The sequence below is a fragment of the Chionomys nivalis genome, chromosome 10 (genome assembly GCF_950005125.1).
Source record: "Chionomys nivalis chromosome 10, mChiNiv1.1, whole genome shotgun sequence".
Classification (NCBI taxonomy): Eukaryota; Metazoa; Chordata; class Mammalia; order Rodentia; family Cricetidae; genus Chionomys; species Chionomys nivalis.
This window is the reverse complement of record NC_080095.1, coordinates 7105773-7123479: the sequence shown is the minus strand read 5'-3', so window position 1 is coordinate 7123479 and position 17707 is coordinate 7105773. Positions and strand designations below refer to the sequence as shown.

At 38.2% G+C, this 17707-nt stretch overlaps 1 gene segment (V, D, J or C); it reads right to left on the bottom strand.

Annotated features, from left to right (window-relative positions):
• Positions 1-10390: 10390 nt before the first annotated feature.
• LOC130882713 (Ig heavy chain V region VH558 A1/A4-like) lies at positions 10391-17427 on the bottom strand. The segment is given in 3 exon segments: positions 10391-10473; positions 17006-17299; positions 17382-17427. Coding segments are annotated over 3 exon segments (423 nt in total).
• Between the last annotated feature and the right edge of the window lie 280 nt (positions 17428-17707).

The following is a 17707-nucleotide window of genomic DNA, read 5'->3' as shown; positions in this document are numbered from 1 at the left end:
TGGTGTAAAAACAATCAGGCTGATCAACAGAATTGAATCAAAGAATCAGATATTAATCCACACTCCAATGAGCCTTTATTTTCAACAAAGAAGCTAAAATTATACAATGGAAAAAAGAAAGCATCTTCAACAAACGTTGCTGGCATAAATGGATGTCAGCATGTAGAAGAATTAAAATAGATCCATATCTATCCAATGCACAATACTGAAGTCCAAATGGGCTTCAATATAATCCAGCCACAATGGACCTGATAGAAGAGAAAGTGGGAAGTGGCCTTAAATGCATGGGCACAAGAGACCAGTTCCTAAATATAACAACAGTGGCAGAGACACTGAGACCAACAAATAAATGGCACCACCAGAAACTGAGAAGCTTTTGTACAACAAAGGATATAGACAATAAGAGAAAATGGCAACCTACTGAATGAGAAAAGATCTTCACCAACCCCATATCAGACAGAGAAATAATTAATCTCCAAAATATATAAAGAACTCAAGAAACTAGGGATCAAAATATGAAATAAGCCAATTAAAAATGGGGTACAGATCTAAACAGAAAATTCTCAATAGAAGAATTGGGAATGGCCCAAAAATACTTAAAAATATGTTCAACATCCTTAGCCATCAGGGAAATGCAAATCAAAATGATTCTGACATACAATCTTACACCAGTAGAATGGTTAAGATCAAAAACAATATTGACGGCTTATGCTAGAGAGGATATGGATTAAAGGGAACACACCTCCATTGCTGGTGGTAGTGCAAACATTAACAACCACTTTGGAAATCAGGATGATGATTTCTCAGAAAATTGGGAATCAATCTAACTCAAGACCCAGCAATACCACTATTGGACATATACACAAAGGATGTTCAATCACACTATAAGGACATTTGTCCAGCTATGCTCATAGCAGCATCATTTGTAATAGCCAGAATATAGAAACAACCTAGATGGCCCTCAAATACTACTCAGAGGTTAAAATAAAATGACATCTTGAAATTTGCATGCAAATGGACAGAAGTGGAAAAAAACATTCTAATGAAGTAAACCAGACCCAAAAAGATGAACATGGAATATACGCACTCATAAGTGGATAGGAGTTGTAAAGCAAAGAATAACGAGCCTGTAATTCATGACCCCAGAGAAGTTAGGTTACAAAGAGAATACTAAGAGAAACATACATAGATTTACCCTAAGAAGGGGAAGTAGACCAGATCTTCTGAGAAAATTGGGAGTATGTGTGGAGGGGAGAAGGGTTTTTGTGGGGAGGGATTTAGTCCTGCCTGAAAGCAATGTGCTAGACTTCATTGATTCCCCATGAGAAGCCTTACCCTTTCTGAGCATGAATGGGAGTGGAATGAAGGAGAATGTGGGTAGAGGGAACAGGAGGAGGGGATGTAGTGATAACTGGGAATGGTATGTAAAATGAGAAAAAATAGCTTTTTAAAATCCGTTTTAGTATCAAAAATATTATAGAGAGATAGTTTGAGGGTCATTTCACTATAGTAATAATAGATGTTATGGCAAATATATATATATGAAAGGATACTCTTGGCCTGACAAGCCCATATGAAAACAATTCTCACCACCTCAGTTTAGACTATGATTTTAGTAATGGATGAATGGTTGTCTATCCAGTGCTTCTCATATCCAAAGCTTTAACAACTTAAAAACAATAATCTTATCATCATTTTTTCAGACAAGATAATTTCCAAACCGTGGCCCAACAGTTTGCATGCCCTTAGGTGGTTAACAATCAAAGTAGCCAAGCTGCTATAAGAAATTGGAATAAAGTTCTTGATATTAATAATCCAAAGACATCTTTCCCACTATAGACAAAAGCTACAAGTCCTTTTTTAATTTTTTTTTTATTTTTCGAGACAGGGTTTCTCTGTGGCTTTGGAGCCTGTCCTGGAACTAGCTCTTGTAGACCAGGCTGGTCTCGAACTCACAGAGATCCGCCTGCCTCTGCCTACCGAATGCTGGGATTAAAGGCGTGCACCACCATCGCCCGGCTTACAAATCCTTTTATGAATTTGTAAGTCATCAACAAATAGCTATAGAGCAGCACATTGATAATAAAGAAGCTGCTTCCCCCTTGTCTCTTTTACCTGCTTATTAACATACAAATTTTATCTGTACAAAGATTCATTTTGTAGTTGTTAACGCGTCTACTACTGTTGTTGATTTTATACAAGCATGCCAAAATGATGACACAGAGGAATGAAAAGGTCAGATTCAGACAGTTTCCTTTATGTTTCAAATGTGGAGGGAAATAAAAATTCTCAAAAATAAGATAAACAAAAACTTGACAATCAGCCCAGGATAGTAAACCTTTCTCTAACATACCTTCAAAATGTAAAATTCAATTTCACTGATCCAGTCAGTGTCAATCTAGGTGTGGTGACAAGGACAATCCAATTTCAGGAAGCAAGCAAATGAGCAACCAGGGCTGCTGATGAAGAGGACCAGGCCTCTTATATTCCCAGGTTGGAATACCATTGTTCTGCCCCCAATGCTATCTATATATGGAGAAGTCCAGTTTGTTGCCAACGTAGCAGATTCTATACCCTCAGTATTCTACAGCTTGACACTCAGCTCTATCCTTAATCCAAAAAGAGTAAGAAATTTTATTGCTACTGCCAAAAGCAATACATGGCCACAATGTATCAGTAACTAAAGACATACAATTTGTTTTCATACGAAAGCTTAAAGAAACTAACCCAACATCTATAGCGGCCCCTTCCAACAAACTGCCATTGCTTGTTTGTAGGAAATCCAACTGGACTATGAAGAGGGGGGGGGTGATTTCCCAAATGCTGTTGATTTGTGTTATACTGACAGGATGATAGCTTATTCCCAGCTACTCCAACAACAATTTCAGTTCCTAAGATATAAGAGATATTTTTGTCATGAAGTATTACAACAGATTGTCCTATTTTGTTTATAAAAAAAGAATTATGTCAATGGAGTTCTTCATTGGTAAACATCTAGTCCAGTTATGGTCTGCTCTGAGGCATCCTAAATCAGCATCTGTTCCTTCTCAGCAGTCCTTTTGAAAAGGTCACAAAGACCCTAAAAGACTGATTTGACAGAAAAAGGGACAATCCTAGTGGTTATTTCTCAGCAAGTCTCCAGTCTAATTTCTCTGTCATCTCAGATTCAGGGCAGCTTCCTGCTCCTCCAGAGTTTCTAACACACTCAGAATGTGGTTGTAACACTGTCTTGCACAGTAATAGACCGCAGAGTCTTCAGATGTCAGGCTCTGTGCTCCATGTAGGCTGTGTTGGAGGATGTGTCTGCAGTCAGTGTGGCCGCGCCCTGGAACTTCTGAGCATATTTAGTTTCACCATCTGCTGGATCAATCCTTCCAATACACTCCAGTCCCTGCCCATACTTCTGCTTCATCCAGTGCATAAAGAATCTAGTGAAGGGGTATCCGGAAGCCTTACAAGGCATCTTCACTGAAGCCCCAGGCCTCGCAAGCTCAGCTCCAGACTGTAGTAGCTAAATCTCTGTGTTCACACCTGCAGAGAGAAAGGCAGAGTAGATGCCATTGTCACCTGACTGTGTGGAAATTTGTAATTGGGGAGCCTGTTACCTGTAACTGCTGCCAATAAGAAGAGGACAATATAGCTCCATCCCATGGTGAGGACCTTGTGTGCTCAATGACTGTGAAGAGGACACTGATCATATGATGTTTTGGTGTGTGCGCATCACTGTATTTACCACCATATGCTCATGTGATTTGCATATTAATGAGCAGGGAACTTCTTAAATAAGGACTTAGTGCAATTGGAGAAAAAGGAAGTACAGTGCACCTGGGTCAGGTAGCAAGATGTTGGGGTTCAAATCCTAATCCTTTCTCTGGAAATGATCTCATATTTCTTCCTTGAGTACTGTGCAGACCCTCTGTAAATAACATCAGGCCCTAAGATCTCAAATGATTTCAGACCTGAAACAGTTGCCTCGCCTTGAGACATGGTTATCAGATTGATTTATAAGAGTTGATTGTGATTATGAAGATGATGGCCATTAGTAATTCCAAAACCTGCTAAATTTTCAGAATTTGTAGTCTCCTTTCAGATATATACAATTTATATTTGCTTTCGTACCTTGTTACATACAGAATAAATAAAAACTGACACAAATGACCAGGGAACATACCATAGAAATATATGTACCTCAAAGTTTACTACACACTTTCTCTTATAACTGAATTATGGACACAAATATAATTGTAAACAGATGATTCCAGCAAGAAATGTGTTTATATATGCAATACAACAGAAATATTTCATCTAAAGGGAATAAAGAAATGGCATCACTCTCAGTGCAACTATAGATAGCTATATTAGTTAAAGAACAACTTAGAAATGAAGATATTATAAGACTATTTAATTATTAGTTTTTAGATCTTGTGACAAAACATTTACATATACCAACCCATAAAAATGTTTAAAAGAAACTATCTAACATAATAAGTGGAAAAACAGGTGGGTCAATAAATAAAAGAGTAGAGATTTCCAGGAAATTTACACAGTCTACAATATCAATTTGAGTGAAAATTCTAAACATAAATTAGAATATTTTCAGTTTTCAAGATGACTTTACTTATTCTTTAATTGTTTATTGATGTATGATATATATTGCGATCAAATCTACCACAAATATGTCCCTCTGACTCCAGTGGGACCTTCCAATTAATCTCTTTCCCAAATACCTGACATCTTTTCCTCATTAACACAGTGAGTAAAATCAGTGCTATATGCACACATAGAGGTGGGATCATCCACAAATACATAGAGATTTTACAGAAAACATACAAAGAGAAGTAATTATAATTTCCTCATCGTTCTAAAAAGCAAACAGACTGCCACATTTATGTGGGTCTTCATGAGTCCTTCTCCATCATGTTGCAATATTTTAAAATATTATTGCATTTTATTTAATGGTGAGAACAGCGCACACATGCACCAAGGGGATGCATTTACCCTGGGGCAACTGAGGAATTAAATTTTTGTATTCTAAAATGTGGCTGCAAGCAATCAAAATAATATTGTCAAGACAGCCAGTAGATACTTTTACGTGCTCAGCAATTCCACAGGCTCTCAGTCTTTCTTTGTGTTTGGCTGGATTTGTTTATGTCCTGTGCTGGAAACTATAGTGACTGTTAGCTCATACATGCAATGGTCAAGTCAAGAAGTAACATCAGATTTCTACGACTTTCTGCCCTATATTCTGGATCTTACATTCTTTCCAGTACCTCTTTGTGATGGTCTTGTGCTTCAGGTGGGAGCTTCAATGACTCATCTGAGAGTGTGTACTCAAACATTCATTTTCGCACTTTGATTAGTCATGAATGTCTGCATTAATCATGAAATTGAGCACAGAAGAAATTCTGGGATCATGGCTGAAAGCAGCATTGACTTATTGGAAACAGACATAGATATTTTTAAGACAGTTTGACAATATGGCCATTAGCGATACAAGTAGGATCTACTAGGTAAGTAGTATGTCATCTCCAGTCATGGGTGATTTTTAACATGTTTACTAAGAATGAATACTTTCCTATGAATCTGACCTCAAATCCAAGTAGAAAGTAGTTCATTATTACATAACTACTAGGCACTAGTGGATACATCTTAGCTGAAGTCTGATATTGTAGATCAAGAGGTCTGCTACTGTGTAAGATTATTGATGCCTTTTCTCTCCCTTCAGGCTGTTAGTACATTTCTGCACTAGAAAGCTTACCAAGCAGGGAGAATTTCCTGTTCAGTTCAATGTTGGTTTCTCTATGCCCTACAAGTAAAGTCCTCAACTGATAGTGAAATGTAGATTGAATCAACTTTGTTGTTTTCTTTTTACCTGAGAATGATTATAAATAAGAACCCCTGGACCCAGCAATACCACTCTTGGGAATATACCCAAGAAATGCCCTATCATACAACAAAAGTATATGCTCAACTATGTTCATAGCAGCATTGTTTGTAATAGCCAGAACCTGGAAACAACCTAGATGCCCTTCAATGGAAGAATGGATGAAGAAAGTATGGAATATATACATATTAGAGTACTACTCAGCAGTAAAAAACAGTGACTTCCTGAATTTTGCATACAAATGGACGGAAATAGAAAACACTATCCTGAGTGAGGTGAGCCAGACCCAAAAAGAGGAACATGGGATGTACTCACTCAATTTCGGTTTCTAGCCACGAATAGGGGACGTTGAGCCTATTATGCGTGATCCTAGAGAAGCTAATTAAGAAGGTAAACCCAAAGAAAAACATTTAGGCGATGAAAGGAGACAGAGACAAAGACCCACATTGGAGCACCGGACTGAAATCTCAAGGTCCAAATCAAGAGCAGGAGACAGAACACGAGCAAGGAACTCAGGACCGCGAGGGGTGCACCCACACACTGAGACAATGGGGATGCTCTGTCAGGAACTCACCAAGGCCACCTGGCCTGGGTCTGAAAAAGAATGGGATAAAACCGGACTTGCTGAACATAACGGACAATGAGGACTATTGAGAACTCAAGAACAATGGCAATGGGTTTTTGATCCTACTGCACTTACTGGCTTTGTGGGAGTCTAGGCATTTTGAATGCTCACCTTACTAGACCTGGATGGAGGTGGGTGGTCCTTGGACTTCCCACAGGGCAGGGAACCCGGATTACTCTTAGGGATGATGAGGGAGGGCGACTTGATGGGGGAGGGGGAGGGAAATGGGAGGTGGTGGCGGGGAGTTGGCAGAAATCTCAAATAAATAAATAAATAAATAAAAGAAAATAGACTACAGCAAATGCAGGTATATGCTGGGGAAAGATTGTTTACAGGTTGATTAAGAATAAATTAGTGTAATTACATGAATGAATTTGTGTTCAGATTTGGTGTGGTTTTATAGATCTGTTGATATAGTATTTTTGTCAAATATTATATTTTAAGGAAAATTGTATGAAAACAAGTGATATGTAGATAAACTTGTCATTCAGTTATTAGCATTGCCCCTGTGGTTTTCTTGATCATGTTCTGTGAATATAAGAGATAAGATGCTTCCAAAAATATAAATTAGACAGCTCATGAATGAGATTTTTAGACCACGATGTCTGCTACTGAATAAGATCCTTGATGTCTTTTCTCTCCCTTCTGGCTGCCTAGCTCCTTGCTACACAAGAAAAATTACCCAGCAGGGAGAATTTTCTGTTTATTACAAAGTTGGTTTTTAATTAACTAATGAGTATTTGAACACAGATAGCTGCATGGGACAACTGTTCTGCTCCCAGAAACCATGAGTTATTAATGAACACCTCTGTATGGGCACAAGACAGCTCTCTATGATTTAATAATCAGGGAGGCCCCACAGATGTTGAGAACAGTATGAGGTATTGCCAATGTTCTTATTTGTCTACATTAGCTCAATAGTTAGACCTTGTTCCTGAGAAAGAATTTAAAATGTAAATAAATCATAAGAGCTAGAAGTGGTACATAACTCCAAGGAAAGAGTGTCTTCCAGACACCACAGGACTGGTGCACATATGAAGTCACAGAGCCTTTTAAGTATGCCAAGTCTACACAGAGTATATCCTAATGTGTTCCCAATGCTGGGAGAAGAACACGGACACAGGTTTTCATTCATTAACCAAGAAGTTCTATAATCGATACTTCCTTGCAAAGGAAATGTTTGTTTCCTCTTTTGAAGTATTATTGGGTGTACTTACTTCACTCAGGACTAGACACAAATTTTTCAGTAGATGTATAACACAAAATAAATGCAATATTTTACAGATATTTTCTCTGATTTTACATTGTACATTATTTCTTCAGTCTTGCTCAACTTTTACCTATATAACATTGCTTCATTTTGAGTATTGTTATGGGTTATATGTATCTAAGTTCCTCTTTTTATTCTTACATAAATGTTTTTTATTTTAATTTTTCTTTTTGCACTTTCACTGTATGCTTTCTACAGAGAGAAGGAGAGGGTGTGAATTTGAAGAGGGGATTCAGTAATCAGAACATATTGTACATTTTTTTTCAAAAACTGTATAAAGTAAATAAAACTGAATAAAATTTTAAAAGAATATACAAAACTGTGTGGAGTTTGAAAAGGCAACTATCATGTATGGTCATGGAAACATCCTATGTCAGTCACACCTGGTACAGGTCAGTTAACAGACTTTAAGAAAGGAAACCACAGAGGATACAGAATCCCCTCCACACTTCATCCCATCTCTCTAATGGGAATTCTTAGATTCATTTTGCCCCCTGCTTGTGCTTTACCTCATTGCAAGTTGATTTGTCATGTCTTGCACTGAAATTGCACAGTCTGGTTTAATTTGTCACCTGTGCGTTAAATACAATGTTCAGCTGCATATGTAAATGGATTTTGATTAACCTGGAGATGCTGAATAGATGTTTCAGAAATTGATTTTATGTTATGCCTATAGAATTATCAATGTCCCACTCAAAGCTAGATTTCACTTTGGTGACAGTTGTATGTATCCATGGTCCCCATGGGTGACCACAGGAAAGAGCAGCATATTATCTGCCTTCATTATTCTATACCTGGAGCAAAGCACCTGAAGTCAGAGAATCACAAAGTCTTGAGTTTAGTTTATGCTCCCACCTGTTTCCAGACACAAGAGCCAACAGAACAGGAGGTTCCTGTTGTACATATAGATCAGTTAACAAATTCAGAAAAATATATAAGAAGGACGTAGAAATATAGTGAATTTGTTGGTAGACATTGCTGGCTGATCAGATGTTACAGTCTACCATACTTTTAACATATCTCCCACAAATATTCTTCCCTTGATGACCCACATAGTAATTAGGCAAGTGCTCTAGAAATTTTGATAGGGCCATGATTCTACTAATTTAACTGTATGATATAAGCTTGCATCTTAATGCAAATTACTGTATCTCCCCAAACAACCCAATTCTACATATTCCCATACCCTGGAATAATGTTGAGCTTTTTCATCTAAAGCAGTTTCCCAGGGGGCTGTCTCCATTCTTCTTTAAGGTCATTGACACAGCTTCCTCTCAATACTTCTTCCCCTTTGTCCTCAAGAACTGTTAGATAACAGATCAAGATGGATAAGAGGATACTCACAGAATGTACACGATGACTCAGTCTGTTTAACAAGCTGCAGTTTTGACAGGACTCATAAGTATGGTTTCATTCTACCTTGATTCAGTTATGATCAACAGTTCAAATACCAGATATGGATAATATCCAGACCTGGTATTTCAGGTATGAAAAATAGACCTGGTTGGACCATATCTGGCAGTGAATGTGTTAGTAAAACTTTTTTAGGAGATGAATGTTTTCAGTGATGAAAAATGTTTTGGAATGTGCCCCTAAAATGAAATAAGCTAACAACAATATCTAAGATTTTGCATGCATATATGATTAAATAGCAGAAATGGACATTCGCAGAATTAAGCAGAAATGTGTGGCTATAGAAAGTGAGGCTATTCACATATGTTTTGCTCTAACTTCAGGATCACAAATCATATGGACCTAATATTACAGGGCAGAGGAATCAGTCCAATGCATGACTTTTCTTCAATCACAAGTCAGAATTTATATGTCCTCTGGGCTGTCAGAACACTGAGAAACACCTTGAGGACAAGATTCTCTTTTCATGTAGACGAGCAGTTATCCCTAAAATCCAGGGTACTGCATGAAGTGGTGGTGCTCCCCTTGGATTTCAGAATCTCTACTCTCCTGGGTAATGTGCATAATAGTGTGTTTCATAGTGCAGCATCATGGAATGCTAGAGGCTATCATGAGTGTGAATGTGTAGGAATGTTGGCTGATTGAGCAATATTGATTTACAAAAATATTTTTCCCTCATCACTGGGTTCATGCACTAAAGCCTTGACATAGTGACATCATACAAAGATGGCATAAGTTTTTTTTCCTAAGTTAAACTAATGTGAGGATCACAGCACAGGCTGAGGTGCGGCAATGGGTGTTGAGCTGGGCAAAGGTTTCCATAAAATACATGCACACATAGATATCTAGCATTCTCCCTCACAATTTACTGTGGGGATTTTTTCAGGCTTCTCTGCTTGGGCTCACTTTCACTGATCAGAATGTTTAGCAGTTTCCTTTGTCACTGTGCTAGTATTGATGCTTGTAATCAGTGTTGAAGGGCCTGAACACCATTTATACTATTAATGAGACGCTTTCTAAAGGGGATTGTATCTGGAACCTAGTTCTGATCTCCTCTCTCTGATTCGCTCACAAATTGATACATCATGATTCCCTCAGTGGTCAGATACCTCAGGTGCAGGACAAAAAAATTGTGTATGTCTCTAGAGAGCTGTACAATGTCCTCCATCAACAGTTACAAACGAGATCTTTAGGTTATTCATCTTGGAAAAATATGAATTTCATGAATCAGCATCAGCAAGAACAAGAAAGTTGTCTTTGGCAAATAGTTATATCTTGAACCTTCTCAAAAGAAGAATGATGACCCAATTCTGTTCATGGTAAATCACTCACTTTGCACTGTTTTATATAGAGAGTAAATAATTGGACATTATTGCACAGGAGAGAGAGAACATTGATATGAATGAGTAAGCACTGATCCATCTCAGGTCTAGGTGACTCTTAGAAGCTGAAACAATTTTGAACTTAGTACTTAAACAGGCCTGTGTTTCCAAGAATGGATAATGAGTGCAACTTGACTTAGAGAAAATGAAAATGGACCAACAGTAGGAAGAGTCTGAATCTTAGATATCTGCACCTGACCTTAAATCCTGTCCTGATAATGTCATGTAAGCCAATGAGAAATAAGTGAATGGAAAGTAAATTGTAATCTTTGACATCAGTAACAAAGATTTATTTGACTGTGTCTATTTGGGTATGTCTGGAAGGGAGCACTTTTCTATAGTGACTCTGCACATGTTTTGATAAAACATCTGAGCAGTAAAACCTTTAGAAATCTTCATAGATTTTACTGGATTATAAGAGATGGAATCAACAGTGAAGTAAGAAACTGACCAGAAATTGGAAACTATCCAACTAGCTTGTTCATGTGCATGCCAGAATCATTAATAAACATGTTTAGTCTATACACCCTATCCTCATTTATTAAAAAATTCAATACACAATTTTGGAGGCAGATTCTAGCATGTTTCATTTGAATTTTCTTTAGTGAAAAAGTTATTTTTATGCAATACATTCTGACCATACTTATACTTTTTCTGAACTACTTATAGATCCTCCTCACCTCCCTCTTAACTGAATTGCACAGACTTTATTTCTTTCAATCTTTAAAAAACCACCCCATCTCGCTTTGTGTCTCTTAATGTTTATCTCTGTCTCTCTCTCTCACACACAAAGCCTCATTAAAATACAAAAACAAAAGACCAAAATATATAAACAAAATACCAGCAAGGCAAGAAAATGCCCAAATAAATTTATGTTGTTAAAGAACCATCTAGAAAAATACCTCTGTATGATTTATTGGTGTTAGTATAAGACCTACTGGGAAGTATGTTTAATTGAGCCAGTTAAATTCCTCTTAAGTGCACTAATTTTTCTTTGCATGTTCATACCAATTGCAGATAGTATCTTCATTAGGATTGAGAGTCCTGTCTATTTCCCCTATTGGCAGTAAAATCCCATGTTTTTTGAACATGTTAAGCCCTGTGTCTACTTCCACAGTTTAGTGAGTTCATATGTGTATCAATTCTATTGTGTGTGGAAGAGGCTGTTTCCTTGGACTCGTTCATCACCTCTGGCTGTTAAAGTCTTTTTAACTTTTCTTCTATATTAGTCCCTGAGTCCTGAGGAGAATGTTTGTTTAAGACAACAGATTTATAATGAGTGGTCTAATATCTCTCTTGTTCCATAGATTGTCTATTTGAGATTCTCTGTTATTTCCGTTATTGGGAAAGAAGAAGCTACACTAATGATAGTTGTGTGAAACACTGATTAATATGTATACACAGGCATGTCACTGGGAATTATTTTATTGTTCTATTCCTTTAGCACAGTGGTCCTCAACCTTCCTATTTGCTGCAACCTTTTAATATAGTTCCTCATGTTGTAGTGACCCCCTAACCATAAAATTATTTTGTTGCTATTACATAACTGTAATTATCCACTATGAATAATAATGTAAATATCTGGCTTGCAGGGTACCTGATATGTGAACCTTGTGAAAGAGTTCTTTGACCCTTGTTAAAGGGTTGTTTATTTCCCAAAGAGGTCATACCCCAAATGTGGAAAACCATAGCTTTAGCATAACATCGATTTTCCTGTAAGCAACCTCACTACAATTTCTAGAACATTCTAGTAGTTTCTTGCATGGTTTACATTTATGCAGTGGTCTTTTATAATTAATTAATTTATTTTTAAAATTTTCCACCTCCTCCCATTTCCCTCCCACTTCCCCCTCCCTCTCCCTCTCCCATGCTAAGAGAAGTCAAGGTGCCCTGCCCTGTGGGAAGTCCAAGGCCATCTGCCTCTCCTTCCAAGTCTAGGAAGGTGGGCATCCAAACAGAGTAGGCTCTCAAAAAAAAGCCAGTAAATCCAATCAAAGAATGGCTGATTACTTCCCCAATATTTGTGCCATTAATGAACACACAAGCATATCTAACAGGCAGATCACCATTGTGGGTCACAGTTTGTTGTTAGGTTTATTATTACACTTCTCTTCTGAGAGCATGCCAAGTACCTTCCACTGCTACAAAGTCAGTAGATAAGGCATCCAGTAAGGTGCCAACTCAAGTTCTCCAGGATCAATGAGATATATGAGTGTTGTCTTTAGCAATAAGGTTTACCATCAGTTTGTGGAGAGCAACCAATAGCCTTGGCAATATTCTGAGTTATTTTGTGATTTACATGAAGCCACTTTGGCCAATGATTCAATTTATGAATGTTTGTCCAGGCATGATGATCTTCCAAACATCCAGTAGTTTACTGAAGATGAATGTTGCAATAATTTGGAATCTGCTCTTTTGGGGATTTGAAGCCAAAGACTGAGTGGAAACACATCTCTAAACCACCTAGGTAAGAAAGAAGACAGTCTTAATGCTTAAAAAACTATTGGACACCAGCTTCAGCAAAGATACGACTTAACTGTGTAGGTCATGGAGATTAGAAAAGTCACTTATGAGTATGAGTACATGCATGAATATAACAAAAAAGAAGCATAGGATAGTATCAGCAGGGAGTTCTAGTAAATACAGATATTTGCCAGCACTTAATTTTTCATACACTTTTTTTAGCCCAGTACAATGGGGGAAGGAGACAAACAACAGCTTTAACATGATACAAAGAACAACTAGAACAGTTTTTTGAATTAATACTTTAAGACATCAAATCATTAGCATTCCATTGTTAAAGCAGTGAACCCACCCTAGACCAAGTATCCAGAAGGCAGACACTCCCAAGGGGGAACCTCCTATTTCAAAAGAAGGAGCAGAGGTATGCTTAAATATCCTGATCATTAGTCAAGGTGGAGTGGATCTAACTATATGAACCATTTTATAAGCAAAAGGAAAAAGAATCCACACCCTAAGTCAGGATGTGCAGTCACACTTGTTAACAATTTTGGACAAGAAACAACTCTCTGTCCATCATAAAAGGTAGAAATAGGCTCACATTTTTGGGCCTCTAGAAAAATATTATCCACAAATGCTTATTCGTGAACATTTTTTAAAAGGCACTTAATTTGTGTATCAGGAAGACAGGGCTCTGAAACTAATAGTATAGAGGATCCCCAGAGGCTAGCAAGAAAACTGTCCACTCCAAAACCCATAAATTGTAAAAGGAAGGCACAGAGCTGAGAAGCAGCCAGACCTATTGCCTAGCTGTCAGCTGAGGCTGTGTTAATGCGCTCTCCGTGCACAGTAGTATGAGCAGTACCAGCATCATACACACTGGTGATCTTGAGGAATACCCGGTTGTGACCCACAACTGTGAGCTGACTCTTCAGTGATGTACTATAGAATTTAGTATCATCCCACCGAATGTTTGCAAGCCACTCCAAACCCTTTCCTCGGGGCTGACATATACAACCAACACCTATACCAAAAGTGCTCAGTGAAAACCCAGTTAAAGAGCAGGTCAGTATGAGATCCTGGGAGGGCTACAACAGCCCAGGGCCATATTTTTTCAGAGTTACCTGGGACAGGACAACTGTGGAGAAAGGAAAGCAGAGGATAAGGTTGGAATAGGTGATAATATAGAATTCTGCCCCTTAGTGAGCCTTGGCACTCACATGCAGGGCAAATCAGCAGCAGGAATGAAAATGGAAATATGTCCATGGCTGCACACCAGTGAGTACCCAGACCCAGCTTTGGCTTTTCAACCCAGGGTTGGGTGGATCCAGGAGAGACTACCTTTCCATGCCAGGTACTGGCTTTGATGAAGGACTTAAGTTTTAGGACTCAAGGTGAGCCAATCTGTAAGGGGAGGCACAGAAGCCCTCACAGGAGTTTACCTTTTCCCCCAAAGAAAGTAGCCTACCTGGTAAAGCCAGGCCTTCATTATACAACACATCTGATGAGTACTGTGTGAATGCAGCAGGGAAGAGTAGGTGACCTTGCAGGCTGGCAACCATGCAGTCTATAATTGCATGAAAGTGAGTGATATTTTATTGAATACTAATCTGTCAATTTCCTGCCACTTGTATTTGAGATTCAATATTAGTAGCTTCATCTTCATGCTGACCTCTGATTCTTTAAGAACAGCACCAACAGAAAACATGAACTGTAGGCAGAGACAAAGTTATCTCAATTCTCTCAGACCTCGTGCATACTGAAGAGGGCTAGAAAGACAGAAGACTCTGAAAGTCACCACACAGGGCCTAGGATTTTATTCACTGGTACTGTGATGTTAAAACACAATGTAATCTCTTTTTCTTGCCACTATGGATGTTTTAGAGTTAAGAAAGATAATGATTTGCCTAACTTTGAACACCTTTCACAGTGACTTTGTGATATGAACATGACTGAAAATATAGAAAAAAAACTTGAGTAAACTGATTTCTTTAAATAAATCTATGTTGGGGGCGGGAGAGGTGCCTCATAGGTTAAGAGCATTGCCTGCTCTTCCAGAGGTCCTGAGTTCAATTCCCAGCAACCACATGGTGGCTCACAACCATCTATAATGAGATATGGCGCCCTCTACTGGCGTATAGGCACCCATGCAGGCAGAACACTGTATACATAATGAATATATTAAAATAAATGAATAAATAAGTAAATAAATAAATAAATTTATGTCAAAAATTATCAACTCACTTTTAGGAATAAACTATCTTCTTATTCAAATGTTTAAAATATAAAGGCATCAAGATGTGTCTAAACCATGAGTTTGCACTTACCACAAAGTTATAGTAACACTGTATAAAGAAATCAAACCCTCAATGCTAAGAACCAGCTGAGGCACTGAACCCTCATGGAAGGATGGACAATAAGACCTGCACCTATACTTAGTTCATTTTCCAGGGCATTTCAATGTCACAATGACTTTTCATTTCTGATTAAATTATATATATATATATATATATGAATGTATCTGACATTATCTCCATGAGATTCAAAGATAATCATAAATGTCTTCATCAAAGGCAGGGAGTAGAATGATTCCAAAATTAAAATAGGATCCTGGAATGGATGATAACAGTAGCAAAGAGACTCTTTACAATTTCTGGCTATTATCCGTATAGTGGCAGTGAACATTATTGAGTGAGTTTCTCTAGTACAATGTAGAGTCTTTTGGATTATGCTCCAGAGTGGTATAGCTGGATGCTGGGGTAGGTCTATTCCAGTCTTCCTCTGGAGCTGTCACACTGATTCCACAGTGGCTGCACCGAATGGGGTGTGTAAGCTGTTTAAGTTTGCAGTATTAGGGCTTTGAGTACTTCAAAATGTCTCTGCAGCATGAAACAGACAACTGCTTGAATCAAGGTCTTACAGTCACTTGACTGATGCCTAAACATTGTTGAGTCATGATCAATCCAGGGGACAGGATTGGGAGATTGCCTTGCCAGCTCATCATTAATGCTTTTCTGTTGGTGGAGACAAGAGAGTGCTTTATGAAGACAGTATTTTAAATTCAAACAATATTTTAAATTCACTGGAGTTTAAAGGATCTCTAACTTCAAATAGGCCAACAGAATTCCTGCCTACCACAACATATGAAGATTATGACATCAATATTCAGTACATAGTATTCATATTTCAAGGGGATTATGTCAGTTACAGGAACATGCCAAACAAGCCCTCTGTACTACAGAGATTTCTTACTGAATCAACCCCTTGAGATTATCAAGTACCACAGGATTCCATGTTGCTTGCTATCGGCCCAGGTATCCAAATCCAGTCACTCTATAGAACAAGAGTGACTTCATCGTATCCAGAGGAACATGAAGGATGATAGCATGTCAGAGTAGGTCAGTGTCTGTAAAAGCCTGAGACTGTAGGTCAGGGTACTTGTTCTGTAAAGGTAGTAAACTTAAGATCGGATTAATATGAATATCCTCAAACCTATATTTAACTAAGATTTATACACACTGGGAAAATAAATCAGTTCTATGAAAAATAATTTAATGATATTTTTTCAACTTACAAGATTTACACTTATGTGGTAGTACATTATTATGTGAATTTCTCTTCAATTTTGAGAAAGAAGTTTTGCATTGGTCAGATGATGTTTATGTGAACTTTTGAATATTATAAAATATTCAAAGCTACTCCAAAAAGTTCAAGTCTCTTCGAATCCAGAGATAATTCTGTCACTATACATTAACACAGTTTTCCCTTCTTTCTGTTTTATTACAGAGAAACATGTAAATCGCAGTCAGTTAGGATCATTTTATTTATAGAGAAGGAGGCAGAAAAACCGACACTCAGATTGTTTCTGTGTAAATCTTCAGTCCTCTCTGCCATCTCAGTCCAAGGCAATTTCCTGCTCCTCCAGGGTTTCTGACATGCTCAGGATGTGGTTGAAACACTGTGTGTTGCACAGTAATAGATCGCAGAGTCTTCAGAAGTCAGGCTTCTGAGCTCCATGTAGGCTGTGTTGGAGGATGTGTCTGCAGTCAGTGTGGCCTTGCCCTGGAACTTCTGATTGTAGTTAGTATTACCAAATGCAGGAAAAATAAATCCAATCCACTCCAGGCCTTGTCCAGGCCTCTGCTTCACCCAGTTAATATCGTAACCAGTGATATCGTCAGAGGTCCTGCAGGACAATTTCACTGAGGTCCCAGGCCTCACAAGCTCAGGCCCAGACTGCTGCAGCTGAACCTGGGAGTGGACACCTGTAAAGAAAAGACAGTTTAGGAGTCATTGTCACCTCAGTCTCTGTTCTCTATTCAGATTTGGAACTGGAATGCCTTTTACCTGTAGTTAGTGACATGAGGAAGAGAGTGATCCAGCTCCACTCCATGGTAAGGACCTGTGTGCTCAGTGACTGTGGAGAGGACACTGATCATACGTTGTTCTGGGGTGTGGACTTGTCTATATTTACCATGTAATTTGTATATTCATGAACAGTGAAGGTCCTAGAACAGCTTTAGAAGGAAGAGGTAGTTGACCTTGGATCAGGCAGCAGGATGCTAAAGTCCAGTTCTAACTTTGTTTGAGTAAATGAATCCCATACTATATCCCCAAGCCTTGTGCAGACCTGTGGATGTAACTTCAACACATAAGCTCTCAGTTTACAAAGA